This window comes from Clarias gariepinus, chromosome 2 (genome assembly GCF_024256425.1).
Source record: "Clarias gariepinus isolate MV-2021 ecotype Netherlands chromosome 2, CGAR_prim_01v2, whole genome shotgun sequence".
Classification (NCBI taxonomy): Eukaryota; Metazoa; Chordata; class Actinopteri; order Siluriformes; family Clariidae; genus Clarias; species Clarias gariepinus.
Genome location: NC_071101.1, coordinates 10504870 through 10520854, shown reverse-complemented (window position 1 = coordinate 10520854; position 15985 = coordinate 10504870). Strand labels below are relative to the sequence as shown.

Here is a 15985-nt window from a genome sequence, read left to right as displayed (position 1 = left end):
TACAGAGCCAGGCAAAATACTGTAAATAAAAAACTTGTATAAATATTACTAAATAAAAAAGATTTATTGCTATGCATTGATGATAACTCATCACTTATTGTCTATACCACTTAATCCTGCATTCAGGGTCGCAGGGGGCCTGGAGCCTATTCCAGGAGACCTAGGGCATGAGGCCCTGGACAGGGTGCCAATCCACTGCAGGGCGCACACACACACACACACACACACACTATGGGCAATTTGTGAATAGGCCAATTAGCCTAACCTGCATACCTTGGACTGTGGGAGGAAACGGGAAGAACATGCAAACTCCATGCACACTGAGACGGAAATCGAACCCGGACCCTGGAGGAGGTACACGAAGACATATTATAATATTCTAATAATAACAATAATGATAATATTATATTAATATAATATACATCATACGAGTTATCTTTTCATGCAGCGTGTATACATTTTTTTTTGTCTGACTCTGTACACACATCATCATTTTAGATGATGGAGGATCATGATTTTATTTCCAAGAGGGATTTTGAGATGCATATCTGGCAACCCTGAGTCATGGTTTCCCCTTGACTCATCTCGGGCGAGGAAACTTGGCCAGCTGGTGTTAAAGGAGTTACTGTCTTACTGTCCACGTGCTTCTTTCTGTTACACTGTTACAACTTTTATTATTATTATTATTTTAAATTAGGTATAATAGTTATCCTCTGTCCTGGTCGACATGCATGGGGACAATCTGTGGAATTTGGGCGCTTCAGAACAACAATAACAGCAACAAGGTTACCAGCAGTGATGAATGATCTGCTTAGGTGAGATATGCAAATTCCACTTTGATCTTGATTGCACTAATCTTTGAACTGTTTCGATTTCTGTTTCCTTTAAACCAGGCTTTAAACTTTATTTCTGATATTCAGAGCTCACCTGCTTAATCCCAGTCTTGGAGACCAGCTCCTTGTACACATGTGTATCTGTTCTACTGGTATAAACATCTGTCACCTTTTTAATCCAGATGTGGATCTTAGTAGTAGAGCATAACATAACCCCAACATGGCCTGTCTACATCTGTACTCTGTTCACTTTTAAGTTCACTAAGGTGTTAGGAGTTTCATAATCATGTGTGGAATATGCAACACAGTCAAGATCTCCCATAATGCACTGCAGTAGGTATGTGTCTCCAAACACTGGAGGTGGGGAGGGGCTTTAAGGAGGACTTGTAAATATTACGGTTCAGAGGGTTAAAGGTCATACAGTAATAATATAACCATAATGAGGAAGTAACTTCGGTACTGATTTCTCACATCTGATTGGTCAGAAGGGGTTGATCACCAGATCACATGTTTGTAATAATGCGATGTTATCGTTTCTATAGTAACGTACACAGAGTCTTGTAAGGCAGACGGTCCGAATCGTCTCCACACAACAATAAGCAGGCGTCACAGTGGGGTTAGTGGTTAATGCTGTGGCCTCGCACCTCTAGGATCACACAGCGCAATGAATAACTGGTATAGACAGAGGAGAAAAAAATATAGTTTTAGGTTATGGAAATCACACAATTATTTTATGTGACGATCTTGTATATAAAATAGATTATTTAAAAAAAGTGCATTTAAGGCGGTAAAATAAAATGTTGCAGTGCACTCTAAACTATTCCCACAGCGCAGCATCCTGTGTGATAGGAGTGAAGGAAGAAGTTTGTTTAGAATCGTTACAAATTCAGAAAAAAAAACAAATATTGAATCAGGATATTTATAAAATTGTGATATTTACAGATTTGCAATACAAATTGAATCAGCATTTTCGTATCGCGGTACATCGTATTGGAGGTGAATCCCGACCCTACTAATTGCCGTCCCTAAATTGCCTGTAGTGTGTGACAGAGTGTGTGAGTGCGTGTCCTGTGATGGTTTGCCATCCTGTCCAGTAGACATGGGACTCACCAGTCACCACCCGATATGATATCATCACAATATCCTTTAAAAAGAACACATTGAGTCACAACATGAAAGTTTTATACCTTAACGTTCGTTATTCAACAGCTTCACAACTGACTTAAACATGAGTAATTAAATGCAGCCTCCTGACATTAGTTTTCTCATAAAAAAAAAAAAACGAGCGCTGCAATTAAACAATAGAAACGAACTTCATAATACAAGAGTTTAAGATTTGACTTTGAATTTAAAATTAAATGAAACACAAAAGCTACATCGTTATCGAGCAGCACGCGTCTCTATCATTTGCCATAGTGGGTATTTCTAAGCAAACTTAGCAACTCCTTCTACACAGGATGAAAGTGCGTGTGAATAGTTTAGAGTGCGCCACCTGTAGGATTATAAAAAAACAGCGAAATGTTACTACTACAGAGGCCTCGGACCAGAGTCTTGAACTTGCGTGTGGGTGCGCAGCCTCTGACGTGTGTGTTTCAAGCCTGGGTCATATCCTAAACAGGGTCTACCTCGAACCCTTTCTCAATCACATAACCTTAACTGAAAACTCTTTACATGTAGATAGATCTATGCTTTCTATTCTTATTGAACACCTAATCTCATAAAAGTTTTTTCCTTTTCAGGTTGTCCGCATGTTCTTTCCCACAATGCTGAGGTTCTGTTTGAGGAGAACCCTAAGCCTGAGCGTGCGGGGAGCTCAGAAACGCTGGCTCGGCACGCACAAGCACAAAGAGAAACTGGAACTGCTAAACACTTCGAAAGGAGCCAAGGACTTTATCTACAGCCTGCATGCTGCAGAGCGCAAGTGCTTACTGCGAGAGCTGCAGAACTTTGAGTCCATCGCTATCGCTCAGGGTAAGGGCGGACACACTCACACACACACACACACACACACACACACTAGTGATCAATCACACCCGCAGTGAAGTTTAGACACTAGAAAGTAACAAGAGTATGTTGTGTAAATGAAACTTTCTGCTCTTAGTTGCAGGAAATTACAACATCTCAACATTTACCACACGTGGCATGAGTGAGACCAGCTTTTTTATTTTTGTAACTACAGTAATATTCACACACATTATCTGTCTTATCATGATTGATATTAATGTGTAGCTACAAGACTGGGACCTTTACCCTTCCATCACACACATCACATCATGACCTAACCTGGTCGCCTTCACGTTAAGAGATCTTCTTGTGCCGCTCATCACCTCGGCTTTACACACTGTCCCTATTCGTCCTTACCTTTGAGACGTCTTATTAATACACACATTCTTTTCCCTGTGAGTCAAAAATGATCCTCACTCCAGTTATATTAAAACTTCTGTCGCGGCGCTTTCCGTCCGAGGCTCCCGTCTTCCCGTCACTTCATTTGTAACTGCGGTGCGAGCAAAAATGGACGCCCCACTTGTGATGTGCACGAAAGACGCGCAGCGTGCAGTGATTCGTGTTTTTTGTGGTCTGAAAGTGTACCTGGTGCTGGAACGACTCACAGTAGAGCATAAACAGGAGCGTTTGGGTATCTGAGAACACAATTTGTAGCGATTCTCTAAGGAAGGTGACAGTTTTTTAAAGAGAATCATCACTGGTGACGAGACACGGATTCATCACTATGAATGACCATCAGCTGAAAAATTTGTCAATGCTTACAATTTTCTGGGATTCTCATCTCAAGGGTCAGTATTGCAACATTATCTGGAAAAAGGTTCAACGATCATCAGTGCTCGTGACAGTGAGACGCTTATTGAAGAGCTGAAGCCTAAACTGCGGATTAAACAGAGGGACCGCTATCCAAGGGCTTCGTGATCTTGCATGAAGATCTTTATGATGAACTTTATTTTGAGGTGTTAAAGCATCCTCACTCTAGTCCTGGGCCCGTATTCACAAAGCTTCTTAGAATTCTCTCAGAGAGTTCCTATCTTAGCTTAAAAAGTCCTAGCTGGGAGTCCTAGACTAAAAGTGATTTAGGAAACTTCTCAGAGCAATTCTGAGTAAGGAAAGTACAAAAACCTTTATCTTAGTGAGGAGGTGTGATTGAGCCCATTGCTAGGGATGATGCAGCAATTCAAGGACTGTGATTGGTTGAAAAAAAAAAAATAACCTCTGACCTCTGTAAAGGTCAATTTCAATTTATAGAATATACGATAATAGAATAGACAGTGAAATCATAATGTTTTTATATAATGAAATTGTTTAATCATGACTACAGAATACTTCATGCAAAGTTTCAAAGCAGTAGTTACTATATTTAAATTCTTACATTTATTTTAACAAACTGATTTTATTACTTGTAATCCATTTTAGATTGATGGGAGCAAAATGGCTCAGGTTTTACTTATTTATATGATTGCAGGACAGTTCATTTAAGTTGCACTTTTGGGTGGTATGTAGCCAACAATCCTTGAGAGATGGAAGGAAGTAAAACAAAAAGAAAACCTAATTGGACATAAGAGCAGTGTTTACTTATAGCTTTACGTTCAGTGTTTGGAGAATATTTATTCTTCCCACCATTTTGTCCTCTGCTTTAGAAACTCTTAAGCCTCCTAAAAGCTTTCCTCTCTACCCTGAACAATTTTTACTTTAGGAGCTGTTTTTAGGGCTAAGATGTTTCGTTAATCATTTTTATCTTTACTAAGATTTAATCCTAAATTTAAGGGTAAATTCTAAGAAAATGTCATAATTCTAAGAATTTTCATCACTAGGAGCAACTTTTAGGCTTAAGAAGCTTTGTGAATACGGGCCCTGATCTCGCCTAATTGGACGAAGAAGGGAACACGAAAGCTTGTCGGCAGATGAACAAATTCTGTTGAAAAGCAAGAAGATTATGTCGAAAAATATGCATTATTGTCGTTTCTGAAAGTAAATTAAAATAAAATCTACAGCCAGAGTGCGGATAATTTTTGACTCACCCTCGTATATATATATATTCCTCCTCCTGTTCCTTTGCTTCCTTTCTTCCTTCCTCCCTTCATCAGAAAGCGCTCCGTTTAGGAGAGGGTTCACCAAAGACAGGGTTCCAGCTGAAGTAACTAAGGGTAGGTGTGCTGTAGATGTTCTCCAGACCAGAGTCACATCGCATGCAGAAATATTAAGCCACGATTCACTTCCCCGCTGTTCTGGATTTAGAAATAACAGCCATGAAGGGAAAGTAAGTCAGGGTTTAATATTTCTAAATAGTTCTGGAGATACAGTGTGTATGTGTGTGTGTGTGTGTAGGCATGCACTTCTGGGTTTCCTTTAACACACTACCTCTTGTTTTGCTCTGGCTCAGGCACAGAAAGTGATTTAAAAAAAGCCCAAGTTTAATCCTGATTGTCTTTGTTCTGAACAATTTCTGCTGTTTCAAAATGAACTCGAATTCCTGGATACCATCTCCGAGTTTGGTCACCTGCCAGTTCCTCTGCTTGTTCCATGAGCTCACAGTTGCCTGTTTAGTGTCTCTGCAATTGGCTGGAACAGAGTAACGCCATCACCTGGGAAACACTTTTCCATTGTGCCTCTCAGGAGGTGATTATATACAGTATTTTGCTGAGATAACTCTGGTTAAAACTTTTAAATTTTTTGAGTCTAATACTGTATATAGTCAAATGTTTCCTCGCTGACATTGTGACCTTGGAATATCATCGCTGACCTTGTGCTAGTGTTACTATAGTTACCAGAGGTGGAAAGTAACAAATTTATATTTTAATTGAGTATGTTTCGTTTGAAGTATTGCACTTCGCTACATTTTAAATCATATTCGATACTGCGTAAAAAATAAATGAATAAAAATGAAAAATAATAAAAATTATGCAACGGGGAAGGAAAAAAAATTGCACTCCAGAAACCACTGCACTGATTGATTGATGGACGTGGAGAACAAACATTCACAAGAACGATGGAGACGAACAGAACAGACGCCAGTGATGCAGACCCAGCTGAAAGCGAAATGCCCTCACATTCTTATGAGGCAACTCATTAAATGGAGGAACTCCTTTAATTGCCCCAACTTGTGGGAAAAACTTGGCGCGAGGTCAGGACTGTATATGGGGGATGTCGCAAACTCCCAGTCGAGTTCCTGTAATGATTGTGTGTCCAGTTCCCACAGACAGATGCGTCTCTTCTGTAAGTGGACGACAAGTTATCTGTCCATTTTCAAGGATCAGGCATCCCACTCGCCAGCAGTGGGCTCGGGATCATCATTCACAGACATACAGACTTAAAAAAAAAAAAACGTTTGCACCGTCTAAATGTTTTACTGTGGCTAAGAGTCTCATCATCTCAGTGGGTTTGAAGTTTTCTGTAAACGTCAATCAGGTTTTTAAGATTTTAGCCATTTGACCATGAACTGTGTTTGTGTGATTGTGCTTTAATCCTGCTCTAGTCTAGTTTGTGTGTCTGTGAAGAGTAAGAGTGTTATTCACACATTATTAGAAAAGTTCTTTTTGTGTTCCCCAGCATGAGTTTTGTAAAGTAGCCTATTATAATCCTGTGCAGTGGCAGATATTTTACGCCTGTGAACGGCAACAACAATGACCTCTCAGATCATTTTCCTGTTTTCTGTTTGTTAATGCCATGATTTGTCCAGAAGTCATATGCAGCATGCGATTTCAGGCGGAATGATCATGTAGATCTGTAAAAGTCTGAAAAACGCCTCATTTGCTTTGGTATGATCTTGATTTTGAATATAAGCTTGTTGTTTGTTTTCATGTGTCTTCAGAAATGGGCTTACTAACATTCAGAAAATGTGATACGCTAAAATTCACCCTCTAGTTTCTACTAGTTTTTTTTATTGGTGTGAGTCATAATGAGTCCAATGATCCATCCAAGAATCCATCCATTTATGATCTATACCGCTTAGGCTCTGTCGGGTCACTGGAGGAAACCTGGAGCACTGTGGATGGTGTCCGAACCCATCACAGAAGTTCTTCCGCTTGTATGTGATCTCGCACCGTGAACTGTCATGTAACAAATGTTTCTTAACTTTTGCCGATTTAATTTTTCCCCCCTCAGAGAAACTGGAGTCGTCACCACCCAGCGCCAGCCAGCTGAGATACGGTGAGATTTGATACACATTACCTGTTTCCTCAAACACACAAACTATGTCTCAGATAATCGATAATACTTAGTTCATCATCAGCATGTACTTTTTGACAGAAATAATTGGACAATACTGTGCACAAAAGTCTTAGACCCAAATAGGGAAAATGTCTTAAATAATAACTAAAGGAGATGTTTGTAGATACAATAAACAGTTAACTCTAAATAATCCAGAATTATTATTAACTTTCTTTTACTGAATACATTACGAACAGACAAGACAAACATTTAGCTCTGACTGTACCATTTTTTTTTTTTATCGTCATTGGTCTCACCTGCTTTTGGGCTAAAAAAATGTGCAACACAACGCAACACATGTTGATGACCATTTCAAATCACTAGAAAGAGAGACTTTTGTTTACACCAGAATGGCCATGCAAGGGTCTATACCCCCTGTGACTCAGACTGCTTGTCCCTGAGCTTTCTTTCCTCCCTGCCTTTTGGTTTTGGACATATACCATCCTCTGCACTTCTTATTTTTGGGCTTCCCTTCCTCCCCGAAGCTCATCTCTGGACTTTCCTTCCTTGGCCTGCTCATCTAAGGACTTCCCTTTCTCTGTACCATCTGTCTCTGGGCTTCCCTTCCCCTGCACCACTCCTCTCAGGGCTTACCTTCCCCTGCATTACTAATCTCTGGGTTTACATTTCCTTCTCTGGTGCTAGTCTGCAAGTGTTCCTTCCTCTCTGGTGCTAGTCTCAAGGCTTCCCTTTCTCTCTGGTGCTTGTCTCCGGGCTTCCCTTCCTCTCTGGTGCTTGTCTCCGGGCTTCCCTTTTTTTTTTTTTGGTTGTCTCCGGGCTTCCCTTCCTCTCTTTTGGTTGCCTCCGGGCTTCCCCTTCTCTATTTTGGTTGTCTCCGGGCTTTCCTTCCTCTCTTTTTGTTGTCTCCGGGCTTCACTTTCTCTCTGGTGCTTGTCTCCGGGCTTCCCTTTCTCTATGTTGGTTGTCTCCGGGCTTCCCTTTCTCTCTGGTGCTTGTCTCCGGGCTTCCCTTTCTCTTTTTTGGTTGTCTCCGGGCTTCCCTTTCTCTCTTTTTGTTGTCTCCGGGCTTCCCCTTCTCTATTTTGGTTGTCTCCGGGCTTCCCTTTCTCTCTTTTTGTTGTCTCCGGGCTTCACTTTCTCTCTGGTGCTTGTCTCCGGGCTTCCCTTTCTCTATTTTGGTTGTCTCCGGGCTTCCCTTTCTCTCTGGTGCTTGTCTCCGGGCTTCCCTTTCTCTTTTTTGGTTGTCTCCGGGCTTCCCTTTCTCTCTTTTTGTTGTCTCCGGGCTTCCCTTTCTCTCTGGTGCTTGTCTCCGGGCTTCCCTTCCTCTCTTTCGGTTGTCTTCGGGCTTCCCTTTCTCTCTTTTGGTTGTCTCCAGGCTTCCCTTACTCTCTGGTGCTTATTTCAGGGCGTGGAGGTATAGCGGTACCAGTGCTGCATTTGGTTTCCAGCAGGGCACTGCCAGCATTCCAGGAGACAGCAGACAATCCTGGGCACCAAGCAATTAGACCTTGTTACAGTTTAAACATAATGGACTTCATTAAGTAGTGCTCACGTGAGACGGAAATTGGCTGACGGTATTAGGCAACACTGTAAATCTGCTGTAAATGTAGGGGTCAGGGGTAGCTCAGTGGTTAAGGCATTGGCCTACGGTTCGGAAGATCCCAGGTCCAAACCTCACAACCACCAAGTTGCCACTGTTGGGCCCTTGAGCAAGGCCCTTTACCCTCAACTGCTCAGATATGTAATGAGATAAAAATGTAAGTCGCTCTGGATAAGAGCGTCCGCCAAATGATCCAATGGAAATGTAAATGTACTTCAGTAGCCGTGGAAATTCTTACTTTTACGCAGTTGTGTATATAATCACATAGACAAGACTCATTCACTGATGCGAGATGTGTGTATTTGTTTTGTTTGTTTCAGTGCTCCTTCACAATGCCATCCCGTTCGTCGGCTTCGGCTTCTTGGACAACGCCATCATGATTGCTGCAGTAAGTGCTATGGGCTTCTTCAGTGGTTCAGTGCTTCAGTAAAAGGAGCTGATTTCGGGGTTTCAAGTGTTTACATCCGAACCGATCCAGGATCAGGGATTAGCACTGACTCCTTGACTCCTGCACAGACATTATGAGATTGTTAAATGTGTGTTAGGGAATTTGTTTTATTATTGATTGTGATTATTCATGTGCGTTTACAGGGCACCCAGATTGAGCTGTCCATCGGAGTGACGTTTGGAATATCGACCATGGCAGGTACACTCACGACCGAAGGGCTAGTTTACAATGTGCGCTGACTTTCACACGCTGTATGTTTCATTCATTCATTCCCAATTGTTTCTTAAAAAAAGTCTGCTTCGTGTTGAAACTTGACCTGTTAATAATCACTCCGCTTCAGAAAACACGGGGGTGTGTACCGTCATGGGAGTGTGTAGCGAGGTGGTAAAGTGCAGCGTAAGCGCGAACAGCTAACACTCAGTCACACCAAAGTGTGAGGACAGCGTGTGTTCGGGGAAAATTCCATCCAGAACTGTTTCTACCAGCATTTTCACACTGTGTAGTGTAAACACTGGCTTCTAAAAATAGTTTTATTGTCAATATCATCAGATTCCCCCAGCAGCGCGGATGTTCAGGGCGTGTCCCAAACTGCAAGAGCCGAAGAGTTATTAGGATTAACGTTACGCTTTTGTTTTGTGCTAGAACTGAGATGTACATTTGTATGGGCGTTTATAAAATGATCCTGACTGTAGATTTTATTTTAATTACCTTTTAGAAATGACAATTACATCTTGGTCCATCTGTCGACAAGCTTTTCTATTTTCTCATCATAAAAAAAAAAAAAAAAACGTTTTATCAGTCCGATATCAGTCCTCCGTGTTCAATCCGAAGTTTACTCTCCAGCTCTTCAATAAGCATCTCACTGTAACGAGGACTGATGATTGGTGAAGCTTTTTCCTGATAATGTTCCAATACTTCTGGCCCTTGAGATGAGAATCCCAAAAAACTGTAAGCGTTGATGAATTTTCACGCTGATGGTCTTTTTCTTTTCGACTTTTTCTCGGTCGGTGATTGAGGATGTTTCCGTTCCGTTTACTCTCAGACGCGTAGTGATGAATCCGTGTCTCGTCACTGGTAATGATTCTCTTTAAGAAACTTTCACCTTCCTTAGAGTATCGCTACAGTTTATGCTCTTCTGTGAGTCGTTTCGGCACCAGTTTTAGTCGTTTCAGACCATGAAAAAAAAAACAATCAATGTATAATACAGGAGATTTAATATGACTGGAGTAAGGATAGTTTTTGACTCACCCTCGTATGTGTATGTGTGTGTGTGTGTGTGTGTGTGTGTGTGTGTTGTGACTAACAGTTGTGTTCTGTGATTGCAGCGGCAGCATTGGGAAACCTGGTCTCAGACTTGGCTGGACTTGGGTAAAAGACTGAATAAACACACACACTCCCATATTACATATTACACAAATTACTAAGTATTTCAATTGTGTGTGTGTGTGTGTGTGTGTAGCCTAGCGGGTTATGTGGAGGCTCTATGCTCCCGGTTGGGGATGCAGATTCCTGATCTAACACCCAAACAGGCTGACATGTGGCAGACCAGACTCAGCTCACACCTTGTAAGACGTCTGTGTGTTTATATACATGTGTGTCTGCTTGAGCTCGTATCACTGTGGGTTATAACTCCGGATGTGCTCGTGTGCAGGGCAAGGCGATCGGCGTCACCATCGGCTGCCTGCTCGGGATGTTCCCGCTCTTTTTCCTCAACGACGATGATGATGATGATGATGAAGAGGAGAGACGGAGCGGGGCAGTCACTCCAGTCGCAGACTCTAAATAATTTTTAAACACACCACCATACAGCAACACTATTAGGATTTTATTTTTTTCCTGGAAGCCTCCTAAGAAGAGGTGTCTCTGTGGATTTATTTTAGTTTTGAGCGGATACTTGCCCGTTTTTTATTAAGGGCTGAAATCATTTTTTAATTAGGCAGACCATAATAACAAACTCGATGGCCGAATGATAACACTATACTGAAGATTTCTTCATATATATAAAGATGACACTGAGTCACACTGCATCCTAAGGCACATCTGCATGTGACTGTGAGTGTGTGTGTCATCAATCTTGATGTGGTTTAAGGAAGATATTTCTAGCAAGAGGAAATAAAATGAGTGAGACACTTCTCGTAGCGCACAAACGAAAAAAGAACTAAACGTATACATAGATCGTCCTGGTGGCTTGGCTACATTTGGAAAGATTATAATAATAATAATAAGTTTATTTCTGAGGTCAACATTTCATTATTTAGTTGCAGTACAGGTTTCTACCAGAGAGGGCAGTAATCACTCTGAGACTGAAGCGACCGATGTTTATTAAGGTATTATAAATAATAATGCGTATACGTTTACAGTATAGCCGTACTATTTTTATGAAACCTTGCTGTTTAGGCTACAACTATAAGAGACTACAAAGTTATAAGCGTTTCCACTTCCTCAGATAAAACAGGATTTAGAAACAAAAGTTGCTTTCATTTCACTTTTTACTTTTTACCCTGTCGATTAACTTAGGACTCGGATCACTGACCTCTCACTTACACATTCTCTATACCGCTTATCCTGTACAGGGTCGCAGGGAGTCTGGAGCCTACCCCAGGAGACTTGGGGCACTAGGAGGGGTAGGAGGGGTACGTCCTGGATGAGGACCAATCCATCGAAGGGCAATCTCTGACCTCCAACATAGAAAAAACATTAACTGAACTCTGAATTTTAGAAAGCCAGGACAGTCTTTCCTTAGGACTTAGATAGAACAATCAACATTGGGGGTGTAACAGTACACAAAATTCACAGTTCTGTACATACCATGGTTTAGAGGTCATGGTTTTCAGTAAATAAATATATTAGGGGTTAACACACTTGCCTTGCACCTCCCAGGTCTGGGGTTGATTCCCAGGGTCTTGGGGTCTCTGTGTGCATGAAGTTTGCATGTTCTCCCTGTGCTTGGTGGGTTCCCTCTGGGTTCTCCAGTTTCCTCCCTCAGTCCAAAGACATGCAGATTAGGCTAATTTGCGTTCCCAGATTGAGCGTAGCATGTAAGTGTGTGAATGTTAACTAACTGGAGGTCCTACCACGGTGGTACAAATAAGAATAAATATAATGGTGCATATATATATATGTTTAGGAAGGAAAATATACAGTACGTTGTCACTCGAGTTAGCTGCCTAGTTTATTTCCCCAGAACCCAAGCATGGTCTATGGAATGCACAGAGGTCGGAAATGACGTATCTCTGTCCGCCCAGCTACCGCTTAGTACGCCGAATTATATATTAAATATACTTGTTCATCTCTTGGCGGGACAGTGGTGTAGTGGTTAGCACTGTTGCCTTTCACCTCCAGGGTGCAGGTTTGATTCCCAGCCAGGCTCAATTCCTGTCTCTGTGTGCATGGAGTTTGCATGTTCTCCCCGTGCTTGGTGGGTTTCCTCCGGGTACTCCGGTTTCCTCCCACAGTCCATAGAACCATGTAGGTTAGGTTAATTGTCGTTCCCAAATTGCCCGTAGTGTGTAAATGAGTGTGTGTGTGTGTGTGTGCACACTGCGATGGATTGGCACCCTGTCCAGGGTGTACCCCGCCTTGGGCCCAAGTCTCCTGGTGTAGGTGACCCTAAATACAGGATAAAGCGGTATAGACAATGAGTGTGTGTGTGTGTGTGTTCATTTCTTTTTGAACCTGTACAAGTTCCATATCTATGGATCTTTTAATATTTTAATATTGTGCTCCACATCCACAGGCGCTTCCTGTCTAAATGTAATTAACGATCGAATGAACTGAATTAATGAAGAAAATCGCCCATCATTACTTAAAGCTAAAGTGTATTTACTTGGATCACGACGCACGCCGATTCGCGCACCGTTACACCCTTAATCATATGATTAAGGGTGTAACGGTTAATTATATGACGTCGACTTCACACTTTACTGTTTTGATCAGGAACATGTACATTTAAAAACCTGAAAAACATGGAGATGGCCATGATTCATCCCCACTGTGTAAATGATGTAATAATTCCGAGTTCCCAGTTCGGAGTTTAGTTAAATGCTGCATTTTTTCCATGTAAATTTTGATGTGTAAAGTCACTCGCCGTGGTCTTGTGAACCAGTAGAAAGCAAGACAACTTGCTTGGTCTCAAAGCCCGATTAAAGGAAAGCAGCAATTTTTTAAAAATAGGATTCTCTCCAGACTTTTACTTTGCGATATAGTTCTTGTGAATTTTCAGACCAGACATTTTGGCACCTCTTAACTCCTTGTTTTTTTTAATCTATATCATTATATACATGGGTGCTGGTGGCTCAGTGGTAGCTTTCTTAGCTGCCATGCGGATGGCCTGGGTTCAGTTTATACCTAGTGCCCAAACCCCAGCCGCTGGATGCAGTGCCGGTCCCAAGCCCGGATTAAATGGGAGGGTTGCGCCAGCGTAAAACCTGTGCCAAGTTGTGTGCGGATCAGATAGTCCGCTGTGGCGACCCCTCATGATTCCTCCCCACTTTGTAAATGATGTAATAATTGAGTCAGGAGTTTAAACATTAATAATTCATTGCCATGATGATCTGTGCTGAGTGAGTGGCAGTGCTGCTGGAAACATTTGGAAACTATGTTCTCACTAACAAGTGCCTTCAACCTGCACATGACGTTCAGTCTGTCTTCTGTTACGAAGCATCAGCAAACAAATCGAAAGCAACAAAGCAATAATGTCGTTTATTAGTATTGAATTACTTACTTGATGTATCTACAGTCATCTGAGTGTGCGGAGTTTTATATATTACACGAGAAAGCCTTGCGGTTTGAAAGCTCGAGTGACTGGCTAAAGGAGTAGTTTACTAGCAGATTGCGCTCCCTGCTGCCTATGGGTTGAAGTGCAAGTGCAATAAAAACCTTAACAAGCCTTAACTAACCTTCTGACCTCCATTCTCCAATGCTGAAATTATATCCTCGGTGTGGGGATCACCAAAAACCTCCTGATGCGATTCGATTTGTATTGCGATTCTGAAAGTATCACGATATTATAAATATCCTGATTTTATATATATATATATATTTTTTTTTTAAGATTTCGTTACAATTTTAAGCAACATCCTTAGGAATTAATCTGCTCCCACAATACGGGATGCTGTAGGGTTATAGAGGAACTGCAACATATTACTGCTTTAAACACGAACATACTGTATATAATTTAAATATGTATTTTAAAAAATTTACTTTAGAGTCTGTGGCGATACATTGAAGAATCGTGATGCCTAACGGAATCAATTAATTCTCCCATCTATATTCTATATTTTGTTTATTACGTGCTCTCTGTGGGTGGGGCTTATTTCTGGGCCAGAAGAATGCCCACTCAAGCTTGAAATGAAGAAATCAGCCGAATCCAATACACAGTAATATTGTAGAGCTGTGCGATTTAATTCGATTTTATGATTCAGTGCCTGCTGTTTTTGATTTAGAATCGAGTCGCACTTTTTAAAGTTGTTATGGGGAAATAAATGTTTGAATCTAATATCAAGGAATTCTTTAGAAATTATACAGCACCTTCTACAGAAATTACAAACAGACTTCAGAAAACAAAACAAAAAAACAGTTTATTATGAATATTATTTTTAAGATGATCGCTACTTTAGATTACTGCCACCTACTGGACTGGAGTGTTTGAGCGGAAGATTGGCAGTAAAAAAGATTCTTTCTTTTCCCGAGACATGACATTTAAATGATCAACAACACAGTTTGCCCAGCATTTTCCGTTTATTATATACTTGTAATAGTTTTTAATGCTGTCGCAAATATAGGTGCTTTGAGGAAAATCTGACAATAATCAAGCAAAAAATCGCAATGCTCAAAAGTTGAATCGAATCGACAGCTCTACGTTGTTTCATATTGAAGTTTTTCCAAGGAATGTTTGGTTTGCTCTAGATTTCGAAACACTTCTTGAAATCACAAACCACACCTTTAAACAAAGTTCTCATAAGTCTGGAAAGAGTGTGTGTATTTGATATTAGCATTAATATTTGTGTATTTAAATTTTTTTTTATCAAGTGAAAAATGGGAGCTGCATCTTCCTGCACAGAAACCCTAATAAAAAAAAAAAAACTAGATTTAACTGGAACTAATAGGGCGTTCAGATTTATCCAAACAAGGCCGCACTCATTTCCTTGATGGTTAAATAAGGAAAAATTTAAAGCTTTTCATTTATGTTTATAATAAATGAAGGATCTGGATGAATCTTGTGCCTTGCTGACGTGTGATCGTGTTGCACGATGTAAACCTGATCATCTCTTTGTTTATCCTGTACTGGATGAACTGATATAGTTTTATATCGGACAGCTGATGCTGCACTAAACGGCCACATGAAGTATGTACTGTGCATCTGATCAAGCGTACTAACGTGTTATCTGAGATTAAATAAATGTGTTCATTGAAAGAAAACCGTTTCAACTTTTCACTTGGCTTTATAAAGATTTACAGATAAAGGTCAGCTATAGAATCTGGAGTGATTGTAAATCCATGAAGGGTGTTCGAGTCAAACCGGGACTTTTGATTGGGCAGAATGACAACACAATTTTCTTTCTTTTCTATATAATCCCTTGTACTTATCTCAGTGCCTAACTAGTGCTTGGATACCATCAAGGTAGAAAGTTTTCTCATTGTGCTGGGGCCATGCAGCACATCTGAAACACCGGCCTCCCAGGAACTCCTTTAATGGCCCGAACATGAGGAAATGGCTTGGAGAGAGGTCAGGACTGTACGGGGGATGTTTTAGCTAAGTTCCTGTTATATGCGAGTGATTCATTGACAAGAAATTTCATCATCAGTCCCGGTTTCACTTAAACGCCCCTTGTAATGTAGTGCATTTTTTATCGGTGTAGCTTTTTTTGTGTGTATGCATGTGCAATTTGTATTATTACAATAACATCATTATACAAACTAAAGAATAAAA

General features: G+C 40.9%; 1 protein-coding gene across 1 annotated transcript; it reads left to right on the top strand.

Annotated features, from left to right (window-relative positions):
- Window positions 1-580: 580 nt before the first annotated feature.
- tmem65 (transmembrane protein 65) lies at window positions 581-15493 on the top strand. The gene is made up of 8 exons (XM_053487303.1): window positions 581-815; window positions 2573-2804; window positions 6942-6986; window positions 8927-8994; window positions 9198-9252; window positions 10380-10422; window positions 10514-10619; window positions 10706-15493. The coding sequence occupies exons 2-8, from the start codon at window positions 2582-2584 to the stop codon at window positions 10838-10840; spliced, it is 675 nt and encodes a 224-aa protein (XP_053343278.1). The 5' UTR covers window positions 581-815; window positions 2573-2581; the 3' UTR covers window positions 10841-15493.
- The last annotated feature ends 492 nt before the right edge of the window (window positions 15494-15985 follow it).